General features: G+C 43.2%; 1 protein-coding gene across 1 annotated transcript in view; it reads right to left on the bottom strand.

Annotated features, from left to right (window-relative positions):
• The window catches only part of LOC139293966 (phosphofurin acidic cluster sorting protein 2-like), a 42,937-nt gene that overhangs the window by 1,987 nt on the left and 26,476 nt on the right, over nt 1-14,474 (bottom strand). The window contains exons 4-20 of the mRNA XM_070915683.1: nt 13,847-13,972; nt 11,961-12,123; nt 10,578-10,657; nt 10,208-10,288; nt 9,811-9,870; nt 8,246-8,397; nt 7,914-8,007; nt 6,813-6,896; nt 5,930-6,057; nt 5,619-5,751; nt 5,408-5,512; nt 5,032-5,138; nt 4,065-4,219; nt 3,860-3,970; nt 2,555-2,657; nt 248-290; nt 116-158 (exon numbers count right to left, since the gene is read on the bottom strand). Of these exons, the coding sequence (XP_070771784.1) occupies nt 116-158; nt 248-290; nt 2,555-2,657; nt 3,860-3,970; nt 4,065-4,219; nt 5,032-5,138; nt 5,408-5,512; nt 5,619-5,751; nt 5,930-6,057; nt 6,813-6,896; nt 7,914-8,007; nt 8,246-8,397; nt 9,811-9,870; nt 10,208-10,288; nt 10,578-10,657; nt 11,961-12,123; nt 13,847-13,972 (1,768 nt within the window). The remainder of the gene's footprint in view (nt 1-115; nt 159-247; nt 291-2,554; nt 2,658-3,859; nt 3,971-4,064; nt 4,220-5,031; nt 5,139-5,407; nt 5,513-5,618; nt 5,752-5,929; nt 6,058-6,812; nt 6,897-7,913; nt 8,008-8,245; nt 8,398-9,810; nt 9,871-10,207; nt 10,289-10,577; nt 10,658-11,960; nt 12,124-13,846; nt 13,973-14,474) is intronic.

The following is a 14,474-nucleotide window of genomic DNA, read 5'->3' as shown; positions in this document are numbered from 1 at the left end:
ACACAAAGCTTCAAAGTAAAACCAAACTCAAAATATGTGTATTGCTTGTTTTCTATTCTAGACACAAACACTACCACACTACCACACTTTTGAAGAAATGCCCTCCCTTCCTTACCTGAAGTTGAGAGGCTTTGCTCCACAATCCCAACTTTCACAACCTGCAAGAATAAAAAAAAGGTTTCAGTTTTTACACACAGAATGAATTAACACTGGCACCTTTGCATAGGAAAAAAACAATAATTCTTACCCCGATAAATGGCACAAATTTCTGACAGGAGTCCTCATCAGGGCTGTAAACAGAGAGAGTAAAGAGGCTGTGAGTGTGACCAGAGCTGGGCTGTAACACTTCAACAGTCCAGAGGTGCACATGAACACTCAATGGTCCTGGGGGGAAGATGGCTGTGGCATGGCCTGTACCATGTCCCATCGCAGCAGAAATGGCACATGACTGGCCTGGGTGGAATGGGGTCATCTTGGGGGTCACGTTACAATGAGATGAATGAGAGGACCGCTCCTTACAACCAAGAGAAGACTTTCTTATCAGCCAGTACATGGATAACAGAACTATTTTTATACGTGGGACTAGAAGTGATAGTTTGGGCCCAGCCGTAGTAGCCGTGTGGCTACTTTACATTACTACTACTACCGCCAGTCATTGTCAATTAAAGTTTAATACACACGCAGAAACAATGACAGATTCAAAAAAGCAAAAATGCAGAGCCGAGATAGCGTTATCTTTCTGCAAATGTCCTCTAACATGCAGCAACCAATAGTGCAACTCCTAAACCAGCTGCTGACTCTCTCCCAGTCTTTCATGAGAAAAATAGATTGCACCCACAGCAAACAACGGAAGGACGAGCAATGCTGCTGGCTCCGGTTCCAATGCAGCAATCTTACCACCTTGGGCGTCAGTGCTGTATTATATCATTATACATTATTATATTTCAATGATGTTACATATTGCAAGGTATAGATTTTGCAAAGCAACATCACCACTGAACAAAACATACCAGGACTGAATAGCACCAGCTGTTTGGAAATCCATGACTAACTTTATGTGTCAGCTTCCCTACATTAGTAACAACTAGCTAGTTTCAACCTAGTGATTTACCAAATCTGGTTGCACCATTGAAATGAACAAATGTAAAGACTGTGTAAATAACTAGCGGCTAGGAAACATCAAAAGCAATCAACAGTGTAAACAGGAAGTTTACACATCACATGTAGTATCACAGTATCACATTAAACCTCAGTGCCAATTACTTTGTTATATTCATAAATGCATACAAGGAGGAATAAATGAGTTTCAGAGTTAGCAGTATCCATGCAGTTTAGAATGAGTGGGAAATATCAGATTCATATGGCCAATGTTGTGATTTCTTTTGACTGGTATTTAAATATTTCCTTGACGTTGCAGTAGAGAATGTTCATGATTATGTAGCCTCCTAAAGGTAAACCAACACACGTCCTGAGATATGTGCAACTCACTTTCAAATCAACATAAAATCTGAAGCACAAATATAACTGGTTTGCTTGTGGGTCATTCTAAATGACTTCTATTCTATTTAACTTAACACTGACATTGTTGGATGTACGAACCAGAAAACCATTCCACTTTGTGAATATTTGGCATTGTTTTAAAGGTTGTTAGGCAAATCTTCACAGCAACAACACAGAGAGGACAGAGTCAAGAATCAAAGTCACACCGAACCAAAGACACAAGTCAGGACAGAGTGCAAAGTGAAATTACAGTGAGTATCGAGTGTGAAAAGGGAAATGTTAGGACACAGCAAGGAGCTCAAGCCAAATGGAGGAGAGAAAATAAGGAAGGCAAAACAAAACAAGAGTTGAATTAGATACCTGATGTAAAAATCAAAATACAAACTCCTTTTCCTTGAATGCAAATCAAAGGGGAAAGGGGGAAGAAGGAATGCAACAGTGTTAAAACTGCGTGTTGTATTTAGTACCTTCTGACCAATAGGAAGCCACTCTTAGAAAGAGGGGGAGGGTTTGGTCAAACCTCAGAAAGAAAACAAATAAATGCACACAGAAATGCAACAGACTGTCTGTTGAGTGCGTCTGTGTGTTTGTGAGACGAGCAGAGGCCTGTGAAGATCTGAAAACTTGTCAAATGTATCAATCGGCCATAAACCTTTTATCAAACAGTGAACCCGAAATGGACCAGAGCCTACGTCTTCTGGACTTGTTTATGTCATAAACACACAGTGACAACTGAACTGAGCATCATTATCATCACAACCACTTGTATGTGCGTGTTTAATATATGTGCCTGCTTGCATGCATATGCATTTAAACATCTTCCTCATGCAGTTCAGCTGATGATCAGTCGTAGCCATATTTGTTCTAGGACTCATTTTTAATGAGAAAATAGACATACTGAACATCAATATCAGTCCTCCAAGTTAGAGATCATTACAACGCAGGCATGCTACAAAAGACCACACAAAAAGCACCAAAACATACATGCGCACACACACACACACATATGCAGGACATGAGTGTGCTCAAACATAAATAATCAACGTTGCTTTACCTCTTCTGTTTGTAGGTGAGCATGGCTTCTGAGATGGGGAACTGGTGGGACACGTTGGCACCGGCCAGATACTGAACGACTCGTGCCGCTACGTCTATGTTATCTGCAGGGAGCAGAGAGACAGGCTGTTAACAACGCGCCTCTCCTGCTTCACGTCTGACTAACAAGCTGCCAGACAATCGACGCAAATGCTAATTTTCACATACAGCAGATCGCTCTGAGACTGTGCATCAATCATTTTCATTCCACTGAATTAAAGAGGTGTGTGGGGGGGGGGGGGTGTCGAGAGTAAAATGTCACAGAAATGTGGGTGAAGTCGGCCATACGACACACAAGATGAATTGTGTGTCAAACAGGAAGCCTGCGGGTCACATGCAGCCCAGCACACATTTTTGACAACTTAAAATGTGGAAACACGGCCAGATTGTGAATGTCCATATATTTTGACCTGTTGCCTGTCTGCAGTTTAAACTGATTCTCTGTATGAATGAAAGCACACAGCCAATCCTATCCAAACACAGCCTTTTGTGTTGTGATGGCAGCTAATGTCAATGATGTCAATGTCCTTTTTTCACATCTGTTATTTTTTTCTTAGAACCCCTTTTGAGATGATTCAACAGGATGTGTGGGACTGTAACTCTTGCACCTACGGGGTGTAAATTAAGTGAATTAATAGGTGGAGATGGGTAAGGATTATCAGGCTTGTTTGGGCAGAGCGAGTGAGAATTGAGGAGAACGATGGGAATAAAGGCTTAAACATGGATGTGCGTGTGAGCAAACAATTGTAAGACTTACAAACTGCAAGTGGGTGTAAAAATGAATTCAAATCTAATAGGAAAAAAAGCTTTAATTCTACAAAATAGTCCTAGAATAAACAGATTAATAATGCAAATCTCTTTGTTTTTGCCTCTTGGATTAATCCTGCATTTGATCATTTTAATGGTATTAAAATATCTATTGGTTGCAAATGGCAAATGGTGATGAGCTTTAAAGCTAAAACCAAAGGGAATATATATTACAATCCATTTTGACAATCTTTGGGGTAAATATCTGAGTCAGAGTTCTGACAGCCTGGTGGTCTTCTAAAGCTGCAGCAGACAGTTTACAGGGAGGAGGAGGAGTAGTGGCATGATGTAGAGCCATTCTCTACACTGCAGAAGGCTGTAGCTGTCTTTTGCAATTGGATTCTTCCCATCCATCAGCCCCTGACCCATCCTCTGACCCCATTTCTTTCCCTTTCAAGTTGGCTGAACATTAGACACGCAGACTTTTTTTCTAGCCAGACGCCAACGCTGTGCATCCTACCTGAGGCGGGCCGTTCCGTCCTGCAGAACAGCTCCCTCCATGCGGTGTCCATAAAGATGCTGTTGAACCTGCTGTCAAAGGAGGCCACATACTTTGCCAGGGGATGAGAGCCTGCAAGAAAGCAGAGAAAGACTGAATGTATAAAACAATGCTAAAAATAGGAAGCATGTTTGGCTGGTATTTGTTCTGATCCTGGATGACGTACCTATGGGGATCACAAGGAAGCGTATATAACTGAGCCAGTCAGGTGTCTTGTTGGCCAGCTGCTCCACAAAGAATCTCAGGATGGTGCTGAGGTAACTCTGGTCGCCTGCCACCGCCACCTTCATCGTTGGTGGTGTCTGTGCGTTGCAGTTACAGCTGCAAAGGTTAAGATGAGGAGAGAGGTTAATGAGTAATTAAGAGAAAGCTTTCCAAATCATGAAAGCTGTGGGTCAGAGAGGGGTGCGCGAGAGAATCTGAAAGAAAGATTTATATCTCAGCAGGGTTTTTCCTGGTTTAAAACCGGTCTTACCTTTCTTAAGACCCAGATTACGTTATGATTTGCATTATCAGGTACTTGCAAGTATCTGCAAGTCTTTCTCAAGTTAAAGAGAAAATTGCAACACCATTTTCATTTCATTTAAGTGTTTTTAAGGACTACCTTAAGGACTTAACGTTGTTAAGTAGTTTACTCTCAGTGACAACATTGGAGGAAAAACCTGCAGCCAGCTAAAGTAGAAACAGCACTGAGCAAGCATGTTAACATCAGAGATGGCTCTACATGACACAGTCCCAGCTGGAGTAAACAGGTTGACCGAGGAGCAGGTGTGTAAAGAGTGGAAATGTGGCAGTTCAGCTGGATTAAAGAAGAAGAAGAAAACAGGTTTAACAGAAGCAGCATAGCAGACGGAGACAGTCTCGTCTCCCACTGACATGACTTCCTGAGGAGATGGCAGCCGAGCAGATGGATCCAAGAGAGAAAACAGGCACATTCTGATAGAATGGGTTCGCAGACAGAGAGCACTTCAGCAGCAAGAGCGATAGCGTTCCTGGACTACTCTGCCAGTGAGCCACCATAGACACATTTTGGCGAAGACTACTCCGAGATAACAAGCAACAAGATCACACTTTCTGGTGGCTCGTGTCATTCAGTGCCTGTGTATGTGTATGTATGTATGTATGCGACTCACAATCTCTGGATGCGAGTAACGATGGTGTTGAAGGCAGCCTGAACATCGGCAGCAGAGCAGGTGGACACAATGGGCTGGCCCTGTTCATGGAGCAACTCGGATACATACTGCACAGAAACACACACGAGAGGGACACGATGAGTTAATGGATATACAAGAGGCAGGGCCGATCGGGTTGGAAAGAAAGCAGGAAAAACATGCCACAGAGAGTACACTCCAAACAATACTGCTTTTGTATATCTGTCTTTTTGCAATAGTGTCAGGAAAAGCTTGTAGCATGGCTAGCAAGTAAACCGTATCCTGCATGTTTCTACTGCAAAAGATGAGGGGAAGCGAGTTTATGATTGAAGTGCTTTGTGTATCGGAGAACACACACCTGTCCTTGCCACTCCATGGTGTTGATGAGGATGATGCTCTCAGGAAGGCGTTCGTCAGAGATGAGGATCTGGTTCAGCTGGTCATACACAGACTTCCTGGGAACCTTTGAGACAAGTGAGAAGCAGAGAGTCTTGAGACCGACACAAGCCAGCCACATTTCCACTGGACTGAAAACACATGTAAAGAACACACATCTGTGAGTTGTTCACCTGTGCTATTAGTCGAGAGTCTGGAGAGCACTCGCTCTCCATGCTGCTGGTCCTGTCGCTCTGGGCCTTGGAGTTCTGTCTGTCTTTCATAGAGGTGCTGCGAGGACGCCTCTGAAGCCTGTTATCCACTTTACTGAGGAAGAAACACAAGGAGCTCAAAATACACGACAGAGAGAGCAAGAAAGCTAATCCACAGGACCCTGAAGTTCATTACAAGTGACACAAAAAAGATAAAACATCTACAGTAACTTCAGCATACATGATGACATAACGTGTGTGCATGTTTCCAGATGTACTGTTCAGCACTGTACCTGGGAGACATGTGGTTTTGGGACTCTGTCTTGCAGAGCTTGCCAACAGTGCTGGTCATCCGTTCAGTGTTGACATCCCAGCTGCTCACCTCCCCCGGCCCTGGCCCGCTGTCGTCAGTCTCTGGTTCCTGAACCAAAAGGGGGGGGGGGGCAAAGATGAGCCAAGAGGGCTGTATGTAAGAGGACAATACTGATGTTTATCATACATCAAACTACACCAGTCTCTCTCTCAGGCTTCAGGTACGTTCTGTATTCTTTCTGGGTTTTTGTGTGTGGTGCGTCTGCAGCCGGCATTTTAAGGGCAAGAGCTGAAAGAGATGAGGTGGGGAGGGAGGTAGAGAGGTGCTGGCACGCTGAATAATTGAGCTTAGCCGTTGAGGTTGGAGATAATGATGCGAGCCCACCATGACAGACGAGATAAAAAGTCACGGTCTCTTAGCAGGTGGCTGGGGATACACTGTTCCTGCAGCTCAGATATTCCGTTTGAATTGGGGTAGTGGAGCGGTGTGCCAAGCTGGCTGCCCGGCGCTCAGAGGGGGAGTCGGGGTTAGACGAACAAGGTTAGACTGACCCGACGGCACAAAGACAACAACAAACACAAACGCTCCCCTTTCGATCCTCATCAGTCAGGGTTTATCCAGCATGGGGCTGCCTTGTCTGCTCTACTGATCCATAATGGATGACTGTGCTGTTTGGTTTGCCTGCCCTTGCACACTCCCTCCCTCTTTGTTTTTTCTTGGAAAACAACAAAGACCCATGGGAGAAAGGGCACTCAAGTGGAGAGGGTAGGGGGTTAGAAAAGAAAAATCTGAGATAGAGATGGTCAAGGGGGATTTAGTTTAGAAAAAAACAAAAAGTACAACTACTGTTCCAAAAAACATACCCCAACAGTTGTGTCTGTGATGCTGTCATCTTGATACCGGGCTCCTTGCACTTTACATCTGTCCACGGTCAGAAAGTCTCCACTCTGCAGGGCAAACACACACATCAGGGCATTTTTAACCATGGAGGTCAGTCACTTCTCTGGTGAATTTAAATGGCAAAATGTCACAGCTCTAAATGGGAGTGCCGTGCTCCATCTGCTCAGGTCAAGATTGACCCTCTTAGGAAGCGTAATTGACTAATTTCACAGTGGTAGCTCCGCAGAGAGTGGCAGAGCTGGCGAGTATTAATATCTCGAAAACGTTTCACTACAGCTGCCTACTAATACACAAACCCCACAAGAATAACTGACACACTTGTGTGCTCAAGTTTGCTTGACTAACAGTGTTTAAGTGCATCTTGTAACATCTAGTTTAATTCATTTCAATATTAGATCAAAGACTTTCCATTTTGCCTGCGAGACGTGTTTATGAAGTTCCACTGGAGACATTTATTGAGCAAAATGGAGGTCTATGGCAGTCTGAAATGCTGCGAGCTGTTTTATTACAGGCTAAAATGGATTCCCAGATATTTATAAACAGCACTCCCTCTATAGCCATCAGACTCAACATGTCTATCTCTCTGCCCTTGTTGTTTCCAATGGGCCATAAATCTCTGAGTAGGAGTTCAGGGATTGCTCCATCCAATCTTCTCTCTGAGCATGGGAGCATATTTGTGTGTGTGTGTGAGTGTGTGTGTGTGTTGATGGTGGTGGAAGGGTCATTCGGTGTCAGTCCCTATAAATACTGGAGGACTGTGGGGGTGAAAAGGGTAAGGACTCTAGGCCCCCATCCTGTTCTGCAGGGGTGGGAGCTGGTGGCCTGCATTGCGCTCATGCTCTGAATATCTTGCCTGTAGTATCATGGTCCTCGGGAATCCCTGGACCATAATAAGCACAGAGGACTGTCAGACATTTAAACAGTGCCCAGGGGCAATTCTTTTACATAACACTGTTTACAAAAAGAACCTCTCTAGCAATTGAGAGGCAGAACTTTGTGGGTAAACAGTCGAACTGAAAGGCATCAGACGGGTTTGTTAACAGAGTGCCTGGTGATCAACTTACAGGACATGACAGCTCTCTCTGCTGGCTTTTTTGGCTGTGTATGCTTCCTATTTCTGTCTGAGAGCTGGAGTGAGACATCCCTTCAAAAAACGGCCTGAAAACAGAAACAAAGGATTGAATTAGAGAAATCTAACAACTTTACTACTGTGGGTCAGAGAGGGTACTTTTCTTTTTTTCAATTTAAGGAAGGGTGTCAACTTTTGATATTTTGTAAATACCTTTTTCTTCAATATTTGCCAACAAAACTTTCAGGTTTCAAATTCAATATCGAGAAGTATTAGGCAATATAAGAAAAGATGGCCTTTGAGGAAAGAGGTAGAGTATGGACTTACTTGAGTTTGGGCTTGGGCGTGCTCAGGACACTCTCGTTGTCCTCCATCTCTGGCCCACTGTCGCTCTGGTTGTACACCTCTAGGCTGTCATAGAGTAAGTCCAGATCCTCCTCTACCTCCTGGGTCTGGTCGACTGGGTCAGAGTCCAGGACCTGCCGCACAGGATCGACACATCATCAACACATCAGTACACTGCAATCTGGGATTTGTAATTATGGTCATGGATTAAATAAATGTAGGGAATGACTGGTGTTGTGCATTAGCTAATCACTTTCACAGTTTAGCTAATGGAGCTCACAGAATGGACAAGACCACTGAAGGCTATAAAATGGAAAAATCTATGCTATAAATACATCCCTGCCTTGGACCTAAGCAGGCCAATTAAAAGGTAAGTGAGTGCTAGAGGAGCGCTAAGGTGCTGAGCCTTGATCTGCCAGCTGCACAGTGGGGATGTATATCATAGGAACTGCACACAGGCAGGCTTGCAGACTAATCAGGTGATTAATGCCACTCCATAAGTGCAGAAGCTGGCAGGGAGCAGATAAACACAGTCTGTCCCCTCTCCTCCTCCTGGCTATGTATTTATAGAGCTGTAGCCCTGCACACTGCCCAGCCACAAGGAAGGGATTAGAGACAGGGAACTTGATAAAAGATCATCGAGCCACCTGGTGCTTCCTGAACCATCCAGCAACACACAACTCAGATGGCCCAGAGGCTCTTAAACTCATCACTAGGTTAAATCACTCACAAAAGTCTCTTGGTCCAAATAGTTTTGGTTACATATAAACCGAAAGGGATGAGTAAAAAGGCAGATCAACAGTACATATCTAAATTTAGAAGCTAATCTTTTAAACATCTTTGTTGATGTAATCTATGGACTGTTTTTGATGTCAGAAAGAAGAAGAAAGAGGGGAGACAAGGATATCACAATTACTCCTATAGATTTCACAGTTCAATGGTAATTATTATTATATAATGGCCTAACACAGATGGACATCTAGGGGTTGCTGCACACAAAAGGTCGCCATCCTGCTGATGACCTGATTACAAGCCATTATGTAGAATCCACAGCAACATTTATTCCAAAGGACTTGAGAGAAGAAAAACACAAACCTAAATAGGACAAGCACATGAGCCTACATTTATCATTAGATTAAGTGGTAGAGAATAAGGTTGTTAATGGATTCTGCATAAGAATCGACGCTAATGGCGATGTATGAATCATACATCCATGAGCACAGACGTAATGCAGCCTAGCACCTTAATGATGGCTTGCACCTCTGTTGTGGCAGTGATTTCTTCAGTCAGGAGCACATTAGCAGTGATGTAGCGATGTGCTATTTAGACAGTCAATACCGAGATTATTTTCTCCTGCCCCGAGGGCAATTAATAACTGATACGTTCCACAGCTGACTTCATAACAGAAGGACTGAAGGAAATTCCAGGCGGGTGCACTGAGAAGGATGCTGTACCCCTCTAAAATTCACCACATGGTTTGCTTTGACATTGACCGTGTTCTCCCGGGTGTCAATCAAAACAAAGGCAATTATTCTTTTCACACTCACCTCATCTGTTACCTTGAACCTCTTCAGCAAGGCCACAAACTTCTGCTTAAAGTTAGGTTGCTGTAACAGAAAGGAAAAACAAGCAATTATGAGAAAAAGAAAATAACGATTAAACATGCATGACAGCTGGGCTCTGGCTTATCAGTTCTCCCAGTAACTGTCCTGTGGATTACTCATTCACAGCCGCTCTATGTAAAGACCATTAGAATCAGTCCAGTGAGCCCACAGTGTTCATTTACATGCTCATCCACGTCATCCTAATGGCTCGAACAAATGGAACACAGTGTGTGATTTCCCTTAAAAGCTTGTATAACAGCAAACACAGGTCTTGAGTTATTCTCATAGTCAATGATTGGCAAGCATCAAGCTCCATGCGGTGGAAAAGGAGGCAACTAACCCTGGTCATGGAGGTGGTTCGGATCATTTTCCTCCGGGGTTTCTTGGGCTTCCTGACCTCATCGTCTTCGTCATAAAGATCCTGAAATACAGAAAGGAAGAATGAAATATCTGAAATCTCAATATCAAAGTGCCCCTACACTTCTATCTGCATACATTTAAGCTAAATGTAGAAAACACTAAATATTCTGAAAGGACAACTGCTTCTGACAAATTCCCCTATTGAATTTCCTATAACATTACTAGAATATGTAACTATGCAACAGCATTTCAGTAGAAAAGTAGACTCTCATTTACTGAATTTCTTATATGTATGTAATTGCACTGGGTATTGCACATTTGTCGGTGCCTAAGTATTTTCTGGCACTGACCTGGCCATGAACCGCGTCATCACTGGCTTCCTGCTCTGACGAGTAGCTGTCATCGTCCTCCTCAGAATAGTTATCCATGTCTGGGGAGCGGTCTGAGGTAGGCAAGCACAGAAAAACATCAAAACACAGGGATACATGTCCAACATTATATTAGGCAGCATTACATCTGTACAGATTTTGCAAGTTTACCACAGACACATCTTTTTAAAACTTGGTGACCTAAAAGAGGCGAGCAGAGTGCCCAGGTCACAGCCTTATTAAAAAATTCCTATAGGACGCAATTAGTTCAGAGTGAAATAAAGCCTCCTAATCTCCATATGAAACCTACTTCAGTAAATGTTGTTCTTACACTGCCATTAGGAAATTAAAAATTGGTATAATTCTACTATAATGACAATGATACTTCCAGTATATTGTGTACTTTTCACAAATATCATGGTGAGCCCGAACACAATTTTCCATCTTCCTTAATTTCCTGTCCTATTCTACACAGTTCATCAGGAGTGAATTGTTTTGACTACTTGGCAAGACTAATGAACAGAATATATGGTAATGCAGAAACATTTTCTGTGCACATAATTAAATGCTACATTTGCTTCCTGAAATGTAACGAAACTCTTATTATATGCAAATTAGATTTGCCGAGCTCCTTTTATGAGCCATGTCTCACATTCTGATTAAGTTTTAATGACAGTGGGGTTGTAGTGGTTCAAACATTTTTATTGCCGTTCTTTTGTTTAATGGCAGATTTTATTGGTTTGAACAGCCACATTCCTTAAGAGGCAGATTTTAACTGCGTATTTGACAGCTGGGGACAGATCAGGTGATGGAGGATCTTTTTTTCTTACTTCCTTTTGCCTATGAAACATCCTGTTCTATGTTCTTAGATGGGATGGATGTAATTAAGGATCACTGCAAAGAGGAGAAAGATAAACATCTTTCCTTTCCTCAGAGTGACACTAGTTTAATACTTGGTGCATGAGCTCATCTGTTATGTTTGAGTGGCCTCCTTAATAACATCCAGAACAGCGAGGGATCAGCAATAGCAGGATGAAGGGGTAGAGTCTGAGCAGGGCCCAACATTTCTCTCCGTCCAGAATTAGAACAGTGTAAGGTAACAGGCCCTAAATCTGTTCAACATTACAACCATAGCTGAAGAGAATAACATATCCTTGGCTATAGGTTGGCTTGGGATTAACAGAGTTCATTCTGTCCTCAGGTTGGGAAATAGGAGCCATGTGGAAGGAGGGAAGAAGGAGGCCTGGGCAGGGAGGCCTGGCTGCAGGGCAAAGGCTGAAATTACAGACAGGATTTGGCCGGGCAGCATGGGTACAGGCCTGTCTAACAGACCCACATAGGGGGGCGGGAGATGACTGTGCCCACCTGAAGTTTTGGTCTTGCGGCCAGCCTGGCCGCTGCCGTCCTCGTGGTCGATGGGCTGGCTGGACAGCGAGTACACGCTGATCTCGGCCACACGCACTGGCGCCTCCTTCACGTTGCTATGGAGACCCAGAATCTGTCCTCCGTCTGTCGGGTGTTGCATCACCTGGACATAGGAAGATTAACATTGAGGCCGACCATTGATTTTAAGATACAAAATGGGCTCTAAACCAATTCATACGAGACGCTTTAGTTATATTTGATCCCTCGCCTGCAATGTTCCCGATAATGTTATCTCCTCTTGAATAAATACAACACATGACTTGATATATGGATTTCATCTGTCTAAACACCAAGTCCTCTTTAGCTGAGATGCCTTCATGTCTTGTACAATTCCGGCATCTATCAATCACTGTGGAGCCATGTCGAAGCAGCATGGAACAAACTATATCTCTTCAGCAGGCAGGCAGGATAAAAGGACTTCACACTGATCCAACAGAGACAGAGATGGCTTCTGTTACACTGCTTCATGCTCGCAGAGATTTACAGAGTGATTACAAGCTGTCAGCTATGCTATCTCTAAACAAATCTTCATTAACACAATGCTGCTTTTCCATTGTGAATGTCTAAATGAGGCGAGCCAATTTGCTCACATCACCCAGTCACACTGTATAACACAGTTTGTATAAACAGTTTTGAATCAGATGAGAAGGGATGAGCTTTAAATCTAAGCTCTATCTGGGGGGTACTTTCAATATTTCACTTGATGAATCGCTGCACAGGGAGTAGGGCTCATTTTGCTCAAACACTGGCAGGGGTGCACTTGAATGCTGCCTGCAAAGTCCAATAAGTGACTTCCTCTCACATAATGCCCCGATAGATTCAGAATGAGGGCACGAGAGAGTTTACTCCACAGCAGATGACAACATAATTACCCAACAGGATCCAATAATGGCCAATCTAGCTTTATTCATAGACGTCTGTGGGTTGTTTCACTGCAGCAAGCACCAAAACAGCACAGCAGTTGAGTGGTATTTTAAAATGCAATAATGCATTAGTCTTGTTTTCTGATGTCAGTCAATTCCTGTCCTGGGACTACTGCTGGAGAGTAACTGGGTGCATCAGCTGCTGTAATTAGAATTGGAGAAATGTTACCTCCATGTTTCTCCATTCCACATCAGTGTGACGCTCAATATCTATGCAAAAATCTCTGTCTCATTATGTCCTGAGCAAGGCATTTTAATTGATCTGTATCTTCTTTTACGAAGCCCAATTTCCAATCATTTGTTTACTGTAATCCACAGTAGTGGAACACATTGGTTCTGCACAGTGTTGCAAGTGAATGACTCACAGAGCGGTTAAATGAACCGCAGCCAGCTGTTTCAATATTTGATAGGCATTTGTAAGCAAAGCAAGTAGAATCACTTCGGGCATAACAAAATGAAATCTTGATGGCCCAGTGGCCAAACATACATACAGCCTGGCTGTCCTCACTGCATGGACTAGGATCAGGAAAAAATAACTTAATCGTACATCTCTACGTCAAAAACAAAACTCCGAGTCCATTATTTTTGCAAAGCATAGCCGAATGCACTGTTTTCAGACAAGTGCATATGAAGACTCCAGATGGCCCATAATCACACACAGCAGTATGTGTGATGAGCATGAATCATCTGAAATGATGTATAACACAGAAGGCCCTCTCTCTAGCAACCAAGACATGGCACACAGACACTAATAGCCATGTCAATCACTGTCAGAGAAGAGCCGAATGCAATCACATGCTCAGAGCCAAATGATATGTCTCTCAAGAGAAATTAAACGGCTGACAAAGAAACATGAAATGAAACGATTGACAGTGATGCACCAGTTGAGGCGCTGCGCAGTACCTCAGCCATATTGATGACTCCCACAGCCAAAGTTTTGTAGCCCAGGATGGTTCGATTCTTGTAGCGTTTCCTCCTCTGCAGCATAATCTGCAGTCTGTTGGCATCCCTCTTCAAAAAATGGGGGTACTGAAAATAAAAAAATAAAATTAGATAAACAATGCAGACCACATTATATATTCATCAGGACTGAGATGAAAACCCACGTGCAGACTTATTTCAACACATTGTTTTTGTTACTGTTAAGAAAAACCAATTCTTCAATGGTGACCTGCCATGCGCAACAACAGAAACAAGTAGTCATGTGTCTGTATTAAGCGTCTACTGCTTGGAAATGACATTTTTCACCCAAACAACCGAAATAATAAAACAAGATTGCATGTATTCACTATCTGTTTATTCTAATGTTGTTTTTTCCTTCATCACTTTAAAGATGTGTGTGAACTGATGATGTAGAGATAACACACACACACACACACACACACACACACACACACACACACACACACACACACACACACACACACACACACACACACACACACACACACACACACACACACACACACACACACACACACACACACACACACACACACACACCCCCGGTTCAAGTTCATGTAAAAACACA

This window comes from Enoplosus armatus, chromosome 12 (assembly GCF_043641665.1).
Source record: "Enoplosus armatus isolate fEnoArm2 chromosome 12, fEnoArm2.hap1, whole genome shotgun sequence".
Taxonomy (NCBI): domain Eukaryota; kingdom Metazoa; phylum Chordata; class Actinopteri; order Centrarchiformes; family Enoplosidae; genus Enoplosus; species Enoplosus armatus.
Note: the sequence above shows the minus strand (reverse complement) of the source record. Positions and strands in the feature narration are given on the sequence as shown.